At 45.4% G+C, this 16802-nt stretch overlaps 1 protein-coding gene across 2 annotated transcripts in view; it reads right to left on the minus strand.

The window, feature by feature from the left end:
• Positions 1 to 6423: 6423 nt before the first annotated feature.
• LOC309381611 (E3 ubiquitin-protein ligase RNF31-like) overlaps positions 6424 to 16802 on the minus strand; it is a 47749-nt gene continuing 37370 nt past the window's right edge. Inside the window, exons 16-22 of one of the 2 annotated variants that reach the window (XM_081932791.1) lie at positions 16620 to 16734; positions 15338 to 15456; positions 14003 to 14113; positions 13840 to 13897; positions 10890 to 10986; positions 9409 to 9583; positions 6424 to 7140 (exon numbers count right to left, since the gene is read on the minus strand). In XM_081932791.1, the coding sequence (XP_081788917.1) occupies positions 7087 to 7140; positions 9409 to 9583; positions 10890 to 10986; positions 13840 to 13897; positions 14003 to 14113; positions 15338 to 15456; positions 16620 to 16734 (729 nt within the window). In that variant the 3' untranslated portion in view covers positions 6424 to 7086. Of the gene's footprint in view, positions 7141 to 9408; positions 9584 to 10889; positions 10987 to 13839; positions 13898 to 14002; positions 14117 to 15337; positions 15457 to 16619; positions 16735 to 16802 lie in introns of both variants that reach the window. The other variant, XM_081932790.1, reaches the window with a different exon arrangement.

Below are 16802 nucleotides of genomic sequence, written 5' to 3' on the forward strand. Positions count from 1 at the left end.
TACTAAGCTATATGTACAGGATAATATACAGAACAAGTTAATAGATGATTTTTTGGAAGGAAAAAGGGTTGCAAAAATTTCTGTGCTTCAAAAGGCAAATTTGGAACGTCTTATAACCGCTGATGAGATCACTTTAGTTATAAATCAACTTAAATTAGCTAAGGCTCCAGGGACTGATGGTTTGACTGCAATGTATTATAAAACTTTACAACTGGAAATGATTGAATATCTCACACAACTATTTTGTAATATACAACAAGGAGGTAAAATACCTCTCTCATGGAAAGCGGCTTTTATCTCATTGATACCTAAAGATAAAGAGGGCCCTAAGAAACCAGAGGATTACAGGCCGATATCTCTTCTGAACACAGATTATAAAATATTTGCTAAAGTATTAGCCAACAGATTGATGCCGGTTATTCAAGAGATTATTCATCATGATCAAGCAGGATTTATTGAAGGCAGACATATGAAGGAGAATGTAAGGCAACTCATAGATTTAATTGACTATCTTGATAAGAATAAGCAGATCTCTGCAGTGCTGGTTTTCTTGGATGCAGAGAAGGCCTTCGATCGAGTGAATTGGAACTTTCTAACCAAGACTTTGGAAAAGATGGATATGGGACCACGATTGCGGCAGGCGATTGGAGCAATTTATCAGCAACAAAATGCACAACTTATTATTAATGGAAATTTGTCAACAACTTTCGAGATACAAAAAGGCACAAGACAAGGTTGCCCATTATCCCCATTGTTATTTATTTTAACTTTGGAAGTCTTGTTGAACGCAATTCGGGACTCAAAATCCTTAGATGGCATAGCTATCAGGCAAAAGGAATACAGAACTAGAGCATTCGCCGATGATCTGGTTGTTACCCTTTCACATCCTTTGAAATCAATAATCCAGATGAAAAATATCATAATAGAATTTGGCATGGTGTCTGGGTTTAGACTAAATCAAAACAAAACGAAAATGATGGTTAAAAACATGACAGAGACTCAAAGAAAGAGACTTGTAAGTTTAGCAGGTTTTGAAATAGTTTCTAAAGTTAAATATTTAGGAATACAAATTTCAGAATCAAACACAAAACTTTTCTCAAATAACTATGAAGTGTTGTGGCAAAAGATACAGAAAGATCTTGAAGCGTGGAAAAAGTTACAATTGTCTTTGCTTGGAAGGATCTCAGCAATTAAAATGAACATTCTACCTAGATTTATCTTTCTATTCCAGATGATTCCGGTGCTCAAGTCAGATAAAACCTTGTTAAATTGGCAAACAACATTAAATAAATTTGTTTGGAAGGAGAAAAAACCGAGAGTAAAGATGAAGATTATGCAAGATACACGTGAAAGAGGTGGCCTCAGACTCCCAAACCTTCGATTGTATTATGAAGCTGCAGTATTAACGCATGTAGCAGATTGGTTTGGGAAAACAAAAATGGAATTGCTCAATATAGAAGGCCATGATCTTGTTCTGGGATGGCATGCATATCTTTTTTATGAAGACAGGGTGGATAAAGTGTTCAACAACCATGTTCTCCGTAGTGCCTTGATGAGAATATGGAAGAAGCACCGGCCCAATTGGGATTATAAAATACCGCTTTGGTTGGATCTTGCAGACACCATGGGGATTATGAATATTAAGTCACTCGGGGGTTGTTTATATAAAGATGTGCTTATTGCTGATGGGGGCGAATGGAAGTTAAAAACTTTGGAACAGCTGTTGGAAGAAGGAATTACTTTAAATTGGTTACATTACATACAGCTTCAGAAGAGATGGGAAGAAGATCGTAGGGTCGGCTTTATGGATAAAGAAGTGGAACTGATTAAGCAGATAAAAGAGACTGGTCCAAAACAAGTTAAAAGAATATATAATGTACTGTTAGAAAGAGACTCAGAAAGTGAATTGGTTAAGGATTGTATGATTAAATGGGCTCAGAATTTTGGGGAAGTGGTTATGTTGGAAATGTGGGAAAAAATATGGGTTCAGAATGTTAAATTTACACAGTCACAGAATTTAAGGGAGAATTTTTATAAAATGTTTTACAGATGGTATTTAGATCCTAAAAAATTATCATGCATGTACCCAAATGTTCAACCAAAATGTTGGAGATGCGGGTGTCTAGATGCTACCTTTTTTCATGTATGGTGGACTTGCAACAAGGTTAAAGCTTTTTGGATAAAAATATGGTGGGTTATGCAGAATGTATTTAAGAAAAGAATACAATTCACTCCACAAATGTTTTTATTGGGTATAGTTAAGGATTTTACCAAAGGGGAAACAAAATTGGCCTTGTATATGGTTACAGCAGCTAGGTTGTTGATTGCGCAACATTGGAAAAAAGATTTTTTGCCAACAATTGATCAATGGATTCAGAAGGTGGCGGGGTTCGCTGAAATGGCAAAAATTTCAGCTTTCTTAAAAGCTCAGAAACAGGAGGATTACACACAGGAATGGGCAAAATGGATTGATTATATACAGAATAAATACCAGACTAGGAGTTATTATCTAGCCTTTAGGTAAGAATGTTTAGACCGATAGATGATCAGAGTAAATAGTATATGGGATGTTTGGAATTATTAGAGTGGTATACAGCGGAAGTCAGGGGGGTGGGTTTGTGCGGGAGGTGGGGGAGGGTTAGGGTGGAGGGTGGGGCAATATATATGTATGAATAAATTAGAAGATGGGACTAATGAAACATTGTTAGGCTAGGAGAAATTTATATTAAGAGTTATAGATGTTAAATTAGCTTAGAAAATGATCAATGTGTTATTATTAATTTAAGACTAATCTCTATAGTTTTTGTTGGGAGGAGAGGGGTTATGAGTAATCTATTTTAAGATGGGGGGTGGGGAGGGGGTAAAGTGTTTGGTATAATATTTGAATGTGAATTTTTGCGGGGGGGTATAGCATTTGTATGAGATTTATATTGTATGGAGGGGGGGGGGTGAAAAGGGGGAAAACTTGTTTGTACAAAACTCTTTTAATAAAAAAAAAAACGGATGGTCAAAAAAAAAAAAAAGAGAGAGAGATCGGACGGACGGAGCAATATTTGTAGTTTAACAAAACAAAAATGAAATTATGCCCATCTTTTCAAAATAATAATAATAATTTTTTCTTTTAAAAAAAAGTCCTGCCTGTTGGCATAAAACATTAAATAACGGCAAATCCACCGTTTGCAAGCATGTCAAGCAGTCAAGAAAGAAAGAAAGAAATCGCGCACGTCTGCAACCAAAGCAAATAAACTTTTTTTTTCAAATTTAAAAAAAAAAAAGCGAGTTTAAAGACGGATCGCGGGGGGGGGAGGGGGGGAGGCAAAGCCCTACCTGGCCGCGCTTGGCTTTCTCTCCTCTTTCCTTCCCTTTCTCCTTCTCTTCTTCCTCCCTGCCGATGTTCGAGGCCGGTTAAAAAAAAACGAACCCAAAAACAAACACAAAAAAAGGCAGCGAATCCCGGGGTACCAGCTGGCGCCCGGCCCCGCCCGTTCTCACTCGGGTCCGCCCCCTCGGCCCCGCCCGACTCCATTTCTTCGGGGCTTTTTCATCCTTCCCAGAAATCACGTGTGGCGCTTTTCGACGCGGTGCGGCGCGCGCGGCCACCAGAGGGCGGCAGAGGGCGGGCTTCTTCCTCTCTCTCTCTTTTTTTTTTAAAAAGCGTGGAAATCTCAAGGAAGGAGAATCTTTCTAGCTCAGGGGTGGAATGAGAGGTTTATTCCTCCAAGGGGAATATAGTGTGCACCTACCTAGCCGTCGCCTCTCTTTTATCTCCTTCATGTCTGTCATTTATCCATCATCTCTCACACCTCCTGTCGTTTTTTTTAATCATCTCTCATCTTTCCATCATCTCACTCTCATCAATCCCTCTAGCCATCTAATATCTGTTCATCCTGTCTGTCTGTCTGTCTATCTATCTATCCATCTATCATCTATCTATCATCTATCTATTATCTATCTATCATCAATCAATCTATCATCTATCTATCTATCTATCATCAATCAATCAATCTATCTATCATCTATCTATCATCTATCCATCCATCCATCCATCTATCCATCCACCCATCTCTTATCTATCCAACATCTATTATCTACCATCTGTCCATCTATCATCTATCTCTGTCTACCCTTCATCTATCTATCCATTATCTGTCCCGTTGTCTTTGTCAGTCTGCCTGTCTGCTCCTTTATCCATCTATCTTTGTCAGTCTCCCTGTTTGTCTGCCTCTATCTATCTATCAACACATCATCTCTATCACCTATCTAATCTATATGAATTCTCTATGTATTTAACTATCTATCTACCGGTATCTATCTATCTATCTATCTATCTATCTATCTATCTATCTATCTATCTATCTATCATCTATCTATCTACCTACCTACCTACCTACCTACCTACCTATCATCTATCTATCTATCTATCTATCTATCTATCTATCTATCTATCTATCATCTATCTATCTATCTATCTATCTATCTATCTATCTATCTATCATCTATCTATCTATCTATCTATCTATCTATCTATCTATCTATCTATCTTTTATTCTTCTGCCTGCCTATACCGTCTGCCTGCCTGCCTGCCTGCCTGCCTGCCTGCCTGCCTGCCTGCCTGCCTACCTACCTACCTACCTACCTACCTACCTATCCATCCATCATCTATCTATCTATCTATCTATCTATCTATCTATCATCTATCATCTATCATCTATCATCTATCCATTCATCATCTATCTATCTATCTATCATCTATCTACTATTTCTCTATCTTCTATTTCTCTATCATCTATGTCTATCTACTTATCTATCATCTATCTCTATTTATCTATCTATTTACGTATCTATCTACCATCAAGCTGTCTTCTATTTCTCTCTCTATCATCTATCAATCAATCTACAGTATCTCTATTTATCTAACTATCCTTTATCTATTCATCTGCCTGTCTGTATCATCTATCGATCTATCTATCCATTATCAGTCCATTTTTGTTAGTCTGTCTCTATCTATCTATCATCTATCTATCTATCTATCTATCTATCTATCTATCTATCTATCTATCTATTATCTATGTATTTAACTATCTCTATCATCCCTATCTAATCTATTATTTTATCTGTCCATCTTTCTTGTCTGTCTCTCTGTGTGTGTCTTTTTCTCTATACCCTGTCTATCACATATCTATTATGTGATAATACAGATTGTAGAGAAGGGAATTATGATTATTGAAGATGATTATTATGTTCTGTCAGAAAATTCTTTTCCGTCTTTTTCTCTTTCCCTTCCTCTTTCTCTCTTTCATTCCTTCCTCCTTCCTTTCTTTCCCTCCTTCCTTCCTTCTATCCCTCCTTCCTTCCTTTCCTTTCTTCCTTCCTTTTCCCCCTTCCTTCTTCCTTTCTTTCTCTCCTTCCTTTCTTTCCTCCTTCCTTTCTTTCCCTCCTTCCTTCTTTCTTTCCCTCCTTCCTCTTTCTTTCCTTCTCTCCACTTTCCTTCCTTCCTTCCTTCCTTCCCTGCCTCCCTCCCTCTCTCTCCTTGATTAGTTGTTTCTTGTCCTGCCCTCGGGTGCTTTGGAGAGTAGTTTGACTACCTCTTCTTTGGGGCAGCCCCTCAGAGATTGGAAGACTGCTATCATGTCACCCCCAGTTCTTAATACAATAGTAGAGTTGGAAGGGACCTTGGAGGTCTTCTAGTCCAACCCCCTGCCTAGGCAGGAAACCTTATACCGTTCCAGACAAATGGCTATCCAACATCTTCTTAAAGACTTCCAGTGTTGGGGCATTCACTACTTCTGGAGGCAACTTCTGTTCCATTGATTCATTGTTCTACCTGTCTTATTATCATTAAATTAGACATTCCCAATTCCTGCAACATTCCTTCATATGTTTTACCCTCCAGCCCCCTAATCTTCTTTGACAATTTTTATTATCTCCTCAGATGCTTCATGAGAGTGTTTTGGCATAAAATTTTGCCAAATTCCAATTCCACATGATTCAGGGGTTCGGGGGGGGGGGGGAGAATGGGCAAAGCCAGTTTCTCTCCTCTTAGATCGTTTTCGGCAAGCAGAATTTCTCGAGTCATCACAACCTATTCAAACGATATTTACCTCCTCCAATTCTCTAGCAGAAAGTAGGGAAATGATTCCACGTGGACTGCAAGGTATTGCCCATTTCATTCGTTTATGATTGAAATGAAGAAGATGTCAGGCAATTGAGAACTTTCTGTGAGATTTCATTGGTATTTGATTCGTAGTAACAAACGCCAAATTAGCGGCAGCTTTCTGCAAATTTGGAGAAGAGGGGGGGGGAAAAGACCACTCGGAAATTTATTTGAATACCTGTGTTTGATTCAGTGGCCAAATTTAAATGCTAGGACCAGAGAGATCGTATTAATGACAGCAAAAGAAAAAAAAAAGAGACAGAGTCACGTTTAACGAAATAAATTTTATTCAGACCAAAGCATTTCCCAGGAGATATGCTGGCTGAAAGAACAACGTGGCGTTAAAATCGCGGGAACAGATAGAATTAAAACCGAAACAAGAAACTTTCAATGGAAGTAAAGCATCCATTCCACCCACCAGCAAAAAAAAAATCCCCCCCCCCCCAAATCCATTAAGATTAAAATCGGAAACTTGTTGAACGGCGTTAGGACAAAATCTAAAATTCTTTGCTTTTCAGGAACTGCCAACTTTTAAGATTTGTGGACTTCGACTCCCAGAGTTTCCCAGGCAGATGTCGGGCCTGGAAGCCATCTTGTGCATTTGAGTTCTTCGTGAGTTTCCCCAGAATTCTCTGGCTGGGGAATTCTGGGAGTTGAAAGTCCAGAGGTTTTAAAATGTTCACGGCTGTGGACACCCCTATTCTAAATGGTCACGTAAGAAGAGCACGCAAGACAGAAGAAACAAGAACGACGCAACCCTTAAATGCGACCTAGTGGTTAGAGCAAGGAGGGCTTGAAAACGGCATCTCGGGAAGGCCCCCCCATGAACAATCAACCGGAAAGGACAACGCTCAAAACACAACATCTCTTCTTCTCCATCCATTTGGAAGCGCCTCCCGGATTCTCCTTCTTGGATGGGTGATCTCCTCGGTCTACTTCCGTCTCCGCGGGACCTCCAAGTCAAGAGGAACTTCATCCCTTAGAACCTGCAGAAGAAGGACAAGGTTGGAAGGGACCTTGGAGGTCTTCTAGTCTAACCCAAGCCCTTTGTTCCAGCAGGGGGACCAAAAGACATCTGTTCTGAGCGAGGCTTCCGAAGAGCAGGAAGCAAACTCTTTATCCCGACCAATGTTCCCTCTAATTTTTTTTCAATGTGAGCAGAAAAGTATAGTGTTTGAGCGGCACATTTTATGCCTGAGCAGCACCTGAATTTTTTTCACAGGTGTCACCTAAGACAACAACAAAATCAGTATTATTTGAAACTCAAAAGATGTTTATTCAAGGTACCCGCTTAATTAAAAGTGTTATATAGTATCACTTAGCAACGCTCCTGCTTAGCAACCAAAATGTTGGCTCAGGAACTCTGGCATTGAAGCATGCAAGTCTTAAAGCTGTCAAGTTGCAAGACCCTTGAACCCCTAACCCTTTAGAAAAAAAAAACCCAGGGTCTTCAAACCTGACAGCTTGAAGACTTGTGGACTTCAACTCCCAGAATTCCTCCTCCAGTCACGTTGCGGCGACGTCATCAGCGTGGATCTGCTCCATCTTCGGTTTTTTTCACAGGGGGCAGGGCTGCTGTTGAAGATGCCGACGAGCCCTTGCCGCCACCAGAATAACAGCTGCCTCCTCCTCCTCCTCCTCCTCCTCCTCCTCAAACGACACCACCACATTTGGAGTGAAGCCGCCAAAGCTCCCGCTGGCGCCCCCGCCCGTGGCAGCAGCAGCGGCGCGTCCCCCTCCACTCGGAGCGGAGCACCGCGTTACCTGCCTTCTCCTCCTCCGCCGTGCTTTTGAGAAGCCATGAGGCTTTTTTCCCCTGCTCTCGCCCCCTCCGCCGCCTTCCTACTGGCTCCTGCAGCCTCATGGCTCCTCAAAAGCACAGCAGAGGAGGAGGGGGCAGCAGGGGTAACGCGAGTGCTCCGAACAGAGGGGGAGGTGCCGCTACCACGCGCGGGGGCGCCGGCGGGAGCTTTGAAAAGGCTTTGGGGGTTTACTTTAGCTGCAGCGCCGGGCGCAAGCAGCTAGGATTGGCCGCCCACAAAGGACCTCCCCGGGCTTGCTTTCCTGAACTCAGTCCCCCGCGCTCATCAAAACAAGTCCGGGGAGGTCCTTTGCGGGCAGCCAGTTCTAGCTGTTTGCAAAGGACCTCCCCAGCCTCCGGCGCCTGTGACCATACAAAACACTGCGCGGCAGTTGGAAACTGCTGCGCGGTGTTTTCTTGCCACCTGCGGGGGCGTGCAGCCGCGCAGCTTAGAGGGAACAGTGATCCCGACAAAAAACCCTTTGATTAATTGGCTGTGGATTCTGCTCGTTCGCATCCAGCAAAGTCTTTCAAAGGAGGATTTACGGTCACAGACCTTATCTGGCTTGGAGAGCTGCCAGGCCGAGATCTGCAAAACTTGGCAAGGAGTCTCGGAAAGTCCCGAACCAATTAAGTGAACTCCTGCAAACTCCATTCCCCGGTCGCTCCTCTTTTATTCCCTCTGGGAGGGGCCAGTCATCGTCCACCTGTGGCCTTACTCTCAAGTTGATAGACCCCCTCTTCTTTAGCTGTTCCCTTCGCCTGGCCACTCTGCCCATGCGCACACTGGGAACAGGCTCCAGCTGTTCGTCTGCCTCACTGATGTCTGATTCTGAAGGTAGCTGATAACTGGCATACGGCTCTGCCCCCCTCTCTGCCTCCGAAACAGAGCCCTCGTCAGAGCCTTCCCCAGACTCCAGGACTGGCCCATCTTCCTCCCCAACCTCCTCACTGTCCGAATCTGCTGGCCGCTGGCGGGAGAGCTGCCAGGCCGATATCTGCAAAACCTGGTCAGCAGTCTCAGAGAGTCACGAACCAATGAAGCTAATGGTCTCCTGCAAACTCCATTCCCCTTTCGCTCCTCTTTTATTTTCTCTGGGAGGGGCCATTCGTCATCCACCTGTGGCCTTACTCCCAAGTCGACCCCTGTTCTTTAGCTGTTCTCTTTGTCCAGCAACTCTACCCATGCGCATACTGGGAACAGGCTCCAGCTGTTCTTCTGCCTCATTAATCTCTGACTCTGACTCTAATCTCTGAGGGCAGCTGATAACTGTCAGACGGCCCTGGCCCCATCTCTGCCTCCGACGCAGAGCCCTCGTCAGAGCTTTCCCCAGACTCCAGGACTGTCCCATGTCCCTCCCCAACCTCCTCACTGTCCGAATCGGCAGCCGGCTCTGCTGGCGGGTCACAACAATTAGAGAAGGAACCCAAGCGAGAAGAGGAGAAGGTTCACCTGGATCAAACGCCTGCGATAGGCTTCATCGTCCTCCGTCGGTCCCCTGGGGAGCAGCTGGCCAGCGGTGAGATGTCTCCGGGATACGATCTCCACCTCCTGCAAGGTGTAGTAGACGGCGGGATCCAAAGCGTGGCTGTTGATCAGACTGACTAGGTATTCCTTGTAGTGCGCCCTGGCGGGAGCGGGGTAGATCAAGAAACGGGGAAGATTCATCAGTGCGACCCTCGGGACTCCTGGCCCGCCACAGCTCACCCGATTCCCCCCTTGTTAGAACCACCATCTCCTTCAAGATCTCCAAACCTGCCCACTTTTAAGACTTGTGGACTTCAACTCCCAGAATCCCTCATGCTGGCCAGGGGAATTCTGGGAGTTGAAGTCCACAAGTTTTAAAGTCGCCAAGTTGGGAGACTCTTAATCTAGTTAAAACCTCGCTGGTCCCTCCAGGATCATAGAGTTGGCCTCCTCTACAACTGGACTGATACCTGCTTTTCCCAACCTACAGGCAGTCCTCGACTTACGACCGTTCCTTTAGCCACTGTTCCAACAGTGCTGGGAAAAAAAAGAGACCTGACGACCACTCCTCGCACTTATGACTGTCGCAAGGCCCCTGACCCCCCCCCCCATTGCAATTCCAGGAGGCAACCAGATGTATTGCAGTGTCCCTGGGTCAGGTGATCCCCATTTTATGACTTTCCAGCCTGTTTCCGACAACCAAAGCCATAGGGGTGGGTGGGAGAGGAAACTTGCAAAATTGGGGCCTGTCCTGTGATCATTTGCTTAGCGACGGGAGTGCTGATCATGCCAGTTGTCACACATCGAGGACTTTCTGTAGCGTATTTCAGCTCTGCTGGATCGCAGCTAGGAATTCTGGGAAAAGGGCTGTTCTGACTTCAGCTTCCCCAGCAGCACGAAGCCAAGTCCTCGTCCCAATAAACGCCTTTTATTTAATTGACAGTAAATTCCTCTCCAGCAAAGTCTTTCAAGATAGTTCACCATTACCGACCTTGATCAGGCTTGGAGAGTGGCCAGGCCGATATCCTTCAGACGCCGCAATACTTGACAAGAATGCAGGAATGAACGAACGGCCTCCTGCAAACTCCACTCCCCAGTTGCTCCTCTTTTATTTCCTCTGGGAAGGGCCATTCATCCTCCACCTGTGACCTTATTCCCAAGCTGACCCTTATTCCTTAGCTGTTCCCTTTGGCAACGCTGCGCGTGCACACACTGGGAACAGGCTCCAGCTGTTCTTCTGCCGCACTGATGTCTGACTACGAAGGCAGCTGGTAACTGTCGGACGGCCGTGGCCCCATCTCTGCCTCCGACACAGAGCCCTCATCTGAGCCTTCCCCAGACTCCAGGACTGGCCCAAGTTCCTCCCCAACCCTCCTCACTATCCGAATCTGCTGCCAGCACCTCTGGCTGCCGGCGGGCCACAAGCGCCTCTGTTTTCTGTCTCCCCATCAAGGGGTTTTACTCACTCGCAAAGGCCGGCATATCCGGCTGGCGTCTCTTTGCCGCACGGTTCATCCTTCAAGCCGTCGAGGGTTTCCTTCTGCTCCATAACCCGGCATCCACCTGCGTGCCGAGGAGAGACCGTAACGGTTAAAGCCTGCCCATTCCGTCAGTGGATCGGGACTACAGGTAATCCTCGACTTATGACTACAATTGAGCCCAACGTTTGCATTGCTAAGCGAGACAGTGGTTCAGCAAAGTCAACGGGGAAGCCCGCCTAACTTAAGAACCGCAACGATTCGCTTAACAACTGCAGTAAGAAAGGCAAAACAATGGAGCAAAACTTGCTGAAGCGTTGTCTCAGCCACAGAAATTTTGGCCTAAAATTGTGGTCGTATCAATTTTCAATCTAATCAATCTTTAATGCTTCTAGACCGCCCCCTCTCCCAAAAGGGACTCGGGGCGGTGTACAGTCCGTGCAGAATATGACAAAATACAATACAAAATTAAAATTAAATGTAGAGTTGGCATGGAGGAGGTTAAAATGTAATTTAAAAGAACTGTACAAAGCTATAAATATAAGTTTATAAACCCCTAAAATAGATACAATATTAAAAACAATACCCCTAAAAATAACCAGTTGATAAAACATTTGCCAGGAGGGACAGTTGTGATTATGCCAGGCCTGCTAATCGGAACAGGTGGGTCTTCAATTTTTGCCGGAAGGAGCGGAGGTCAGTAGTGGTTCTAATGTCGGGGGGGAGGTCATTCCAGAGGGTTGGGCCCATCACAGAGAAGGCCCTACTCCTTGGTGTCGCCTGTTGGCATTGCCTAGTGGACGGCACCAGGAGAAGTCCCTACCTGTGTGAGCGAATTGGCCGCAGGGATGTATGTGGGAGGATGCGATCCCGCAAGTAACTAGGTCCCGTGCCATGGAGCGCTTTAAAGATGGTAATCAGCCCCTTGAAACTCACCCGAAAAACCACAGGTAGCCAGTGCAGCTCGCGCAGGAGAGGTGTTACGTGGGAGTACTTCGTACTCCCCATCACAGCCCGCGCGGCTGCGTTCTGAACTAACTGCAGTCTCCGGGCGCGTCCCAAGGGCAGCCCCATGTAGAGAGCGTTGCAGTAATCCAGGCGGGACGTCACCAGCGCATGAGTGACCGTGCGTAGGGCATCCCGGTCTAGTAGGGGGCGCAATTGGCACACCAGGCGAACCTGGTGGAACGCCCCCCTCGCCACGGCTGCCACATGGTCATCCATTGACAGCCGGGCATCAAGGAGGACGCCCAAATTGCGCGCCCGTTCCACAGGGGGCAATTGTTCGCCCCCTATGGCCAGCGATGGAATCAGCTGGCTGAACCGAGGTGCCGGTAGCCACAGCCACTCAGTCTTGGAGGGGTTGAGTTTGAGTCTGTTGTCCCCCATCCAGACCCCGACGGCTTCCAAACACCGGGACATCACTTCGACAGCCTCGTTGGGGTGGTTTGGGGTTGAAATATACAGCTGAGTATCATCAGCGTAGAGGTGATACTCAACCCCAAAACCACGGATGATCTCACCCAGCGGCTTCACATATGTGTTGAACAGGAGAGGCGAGAGGACCGACCCCTGTGGCACCCCACAAGTGAGTGGCCTCGGGGTCGACCTCTGCCCCCCTGTTAACACACATTGCTTCCGGTCGGAGAGGTAGGAGCCAAACCACCGCAAAACGGTACCTCCGACTCCCATCCCCTCCAACCGGCGCAATAGGATACCATGGTCGATGGTATAGGGTTTCCTGCCTAGGCAGGGGGTTGGACTAGAAGACCTCCAAGGTCCCTTCCAACTCTACTATTGTATTGTATTGTATGTCGAGGACTATCTGTAAAGGTAAAGGTGAAGGGAAGTAAAGCAAAACGAAGGGAAGTAAAATAAAATGAAGTAAAATGAAGGGAAGTAAAGTAAAGTAAAATAAAGTGAAGTGAACTAAAAAAGTAAAATGAAGCGAAATAAACTAAATTAAAGTGAAGTGAAGTAAACTAAAAAAGTAAAATGAAGTGAAGTAAAATAAAATGAAGTGAAGTAAAATAAAATGAAGCGAAATAAAGTAAACTAAAAAAGTAAAATGAAGTGAAGTAAAATAAAATGAAGCAAAGTAAAGTAAACTAAAGTGAATTGAAGTAAACTAAAAAAGTAAAATGAAGAAGTAAAATAAAATGAAGCAAAGTAAACTAAAGTGAAGTAAACTAAAAAAGTAAAATGAAGTGAAGTAAAATAAAATGAAGTAAAGTGAAGTGAATAAAATGAAGTGAAGTAAAATAAAGTAAAATGAAGTGAAGTAAACTAAAAAAGTAAAATGAAGTGAAGTAAAATAAAATGAAGTGAAGTAAAATAAAATAAAGTGAAGTAAACTAAAAAAATTAAATGAAGTGAAGTAAAGTAAAATGAAGTGAACTAAAAAAGTAAAATGAAGTGAAGTAAAATAAAATGAAGTAAAATGAAGTGAAGTAAAATAAAGTAAGCATAAAATATAAAAATAAAGTGAAGTAAAATGAAGTGAAGTAAATTAAAATAAAGTAAAGTAAAATGAAGTGAAGTAAAATGAACTAAAGTAAAATGAAGCAAAGTAAAATAAAATGAAGTAAAATGAAGTGGAGTATAATAAAATAAAATGAAGTAAAATGAAGTGGAGTATAATAAAATAAAATGAAGTGAAGTGAAGTAAACTAACAAAGTAAAATGAAGTGAAGTAAAATAAAGTAAGCATAAAATATAAAAATAAAGTGAAGTAAAATGAAGTGAAGTAAAGTAAATTAAAATAAAGTAAAATGAAGTGAAGTAAATTAAAATAAAGTAAAATGAAGTGAAGTAAAATGAACTGAAGTAAAAAAGAAGTGGAGTCAACTGAAGTGAACTGAGGTGAGGTGAAATCTTTCATTCAGAACATAAAGCCATCCCAGGACAGGTGAGCTTCCCGGCAACTTAAGCCACGCACCTCCGGGAGTGGCCCGGGTCCCTGCTGGAGGGTCTGTGTTGAAAGCAATGTTGTTATCCTGGGATGGAGAGACGGAAAGAGAGAATCCCAGTTAGTCTCCCAAGAAGCCTCTCCCCTAAGCCCCCTCGGCTCCCCCTCCCCCTCCCTGCTCCTAAAGACCCACCTGGAGGAGCTTCTGCAGACGTGGCACGGCCCAATCGCGCAGGTAGAAGAGGCAGTCACGCGGGTGGTGGCCATGGAGGGACCGCCGGATCGGGCAGTGTGGTATGGGACACTTCTGGGGGAAAAATAATAATAAGACGCCAGACTAGGAAAACGGTTGAACTGCCCCCCCCCCCATTTCCTCTAAATAAAAATTACAGGCAGTCCTCGACTTACGACCACAACCGAGCCCAATGTTTCAGTTTGGGCAAAATTTCTGTCGCATATGTCGCAAGCGAGACATTTGTTAAGGGAGCTTTGGTCCCGTTGAGGGGTGAACTTCGTCGCACGTTTGTTAAGCGGATCTGGGTTCCCCGTGGACTTTTTTTGTCAGAAGGTCGCAAAAAAGGGGAACGCGTGACACACACACACACACCCAGGATACTACGACCATGAGTCGAACTGGTAGGGAAAGTAAGTGAATACCACCCCTGGTCCTAAGTCAATTTTCCAGTGCTGTTGGATGTCAGGGTTCCCACAGATTCCCTAATTAAATCATGAGCCTCGAGCCAAGCTTCAAAGGAAATCCAGTTATTTATTAGGAGCAACGTAGGGACCTACCCAAGTGACGCCAGCTCTGACCCCACATAATTTACGGCCCAATTAGAACCCTGTTTCCCTCCCTCTCCCTAGGGTGTGTCATAAATCACATTTTCCAACGGAGCACTTTTCGTGGGCTGTAGAGATCACGCCCCTCCGGCCGTTGCAGGTAACCTGGGATACAGCCTTGAGAAAGGTATGCGTGGAATGGTTTGTGGCTGCCATGCTGCTCCGTCAGTTTCCCCCCCCCCCCACTTGCCTATGGCAACTCCAGAGCAGGCCAGGGATGCTTTGTGAGTTGACATTGTAACTTCAAATGGCCACTAAATAAAACAATGTGATTCAAAGAGTTGTTATTCCATTCTAGGTGGAATGTTAGCCTCTCTTTCTAACAAAAGTGTGATAAATACCGTCTGACAAGCCGAGTCCATGGGGGGAAACCAGATTCACTTAATGACCGTGTTGCTAATTAACAAATGCAACGATTCACTTAATAACGGAGGCAAAAAAAAGAAACCCACGGTAAAATGGGGCAAAGCTCACTTCGCTGTCTTGCTTAGTAATGAAAATGTTGGGTTCAATGGTGGTCGTAAGTGCGAGGACTACCTGTATTCTTGTTCTCCTGTGGTTTGGCTAACCGACTCCGCCTCCGTTCTCCAAATCCCCCTCTACGGAGCCCACAGGGGGGAAATGAATAGCAACAGGGTGCCGGGTTCCAGATCTGCCCCGCACAGGCGCAATCCCTGAGCATCCTTACATTTGAGGCATAAAAGGTGCCGTAACAGCCACTGCAGAAATGGTGCCTACACTGGGAACACTGGAAGTGCATGCATCCCCCGCGAGCCAAGGCGTACGAGAACTTGCATTTGGGACAAGCTGGAAAAAGAGAGGAGGGGGTGAAGAAGGAAAATTGTATTTGTTTGTATCCCACCTATATTATTTTTACAAATAACTTAAGGCGAAAAACATCGCCAATGCATTTTCCTCCTCCTATTTTCCCCCTAACAGCAACCTTGTGAGGTGGGTTGGCCTGAGAGAGAGAGGGACACTGGCCCAAAGTCAACCAGCTGGCTTTCACGGCTGAGGCGGGACTAGAACTCTCCTTCTCCTGGTGACTGGCCCTAAGTCACCCAGCTGGCTTTCATGCCTTAAATGGGACTAGAACTCACTGTCTCCTGGTGATTGGCCCTATGCCACCCAGCTGGCTTTCCTGCCTAAAGCTGGACTAGAACTCACTGTCGCCTGGTGATTGGCCCTATGCCACCCAGCTGGCTTTCACCACTAAGGCGGACTAGACCTCACCATCTCCTGCTTTCTAAAATGCTGCCTTAACCACCAAACAACACTGTTTCTCACAGAATGATAGGGCTGGAAGGGACCTTGGAGGTCTTCTAGTCCAACCCCTCTGCCCAAGCAAGAAGTTAAAGGAGACACTCCCAAGAATTGAGGATAGGAAGTTGTTCTGACCTAGGTTTCCCCAGTAGTATGAAGCTGAGTCCTCGTCCCGCTAAACCCCTTTTTTATTCCCTATGGGAGGGCCCATTCACCGTCCACCTGTGGCCTTACTCCCAAGTCGACCGTTCCTTAGCTGTTCCCTTCGTCTGGCAGCTCTGCGCATGCGCACACTGGGAACAGGCTCCAGCTGTTCTTCCGCCTCACTGATGACTCCGAAGGTAGCTGATAACTGTCAGACGGCCCTGGCCCCCTCTATACCTCCGACGCAGAGCCCTCCTCAGAGCCTTCCCCAGACTCATGCACACACTAGGAACAGGCTCCAGCTGTTCTTCTGCCTCACTGATGTCTGATCCTCAAGGTAGCTGATGTCAGACGGCCTTGACCCCATCTCTGCCTCCGACACAGAGCCCTCCTCAGAGCCTTCCCCATACTCCAGGACTGGCCCATGTTCCTTCCCAACCTCCTCACTGTCCGAATCTGCTGCCAGCTCTGCTGGCGTGCCACAACAGAAGTGGGAGCATCAAAATCCAACTCCCGGCTTAGTGTAGAAAACGTGGTTGGCTCAATTGGGACAAAACCCTCACCGATGCCATTCTCCTGGAGATACATCGCCAAGCCCTGGGCCTGGTATTCAGGGTCGTTGGTTCGCTTCCATTCCAGGAAGGCTTCGCAGGTGATGCCCTGATGCTGCGGCTCCCACTGTCACCGCCGAAGGAAAAAAAAGACACCCCAAGTTCAGCATTTAGCCTTCCATCCTTGGTCCCCAA

Source organism: Natrix helvetica (assembly GCF_964273705.1).
Source record: "Natrix helvetica genome assembly, chromosome: Z".
Lineage (NCBI taxonomy): Eukaryota > Metazoa > Chordata > Lepidosauria > Squamata > Natricidae > Natrix > Natrix helvetica.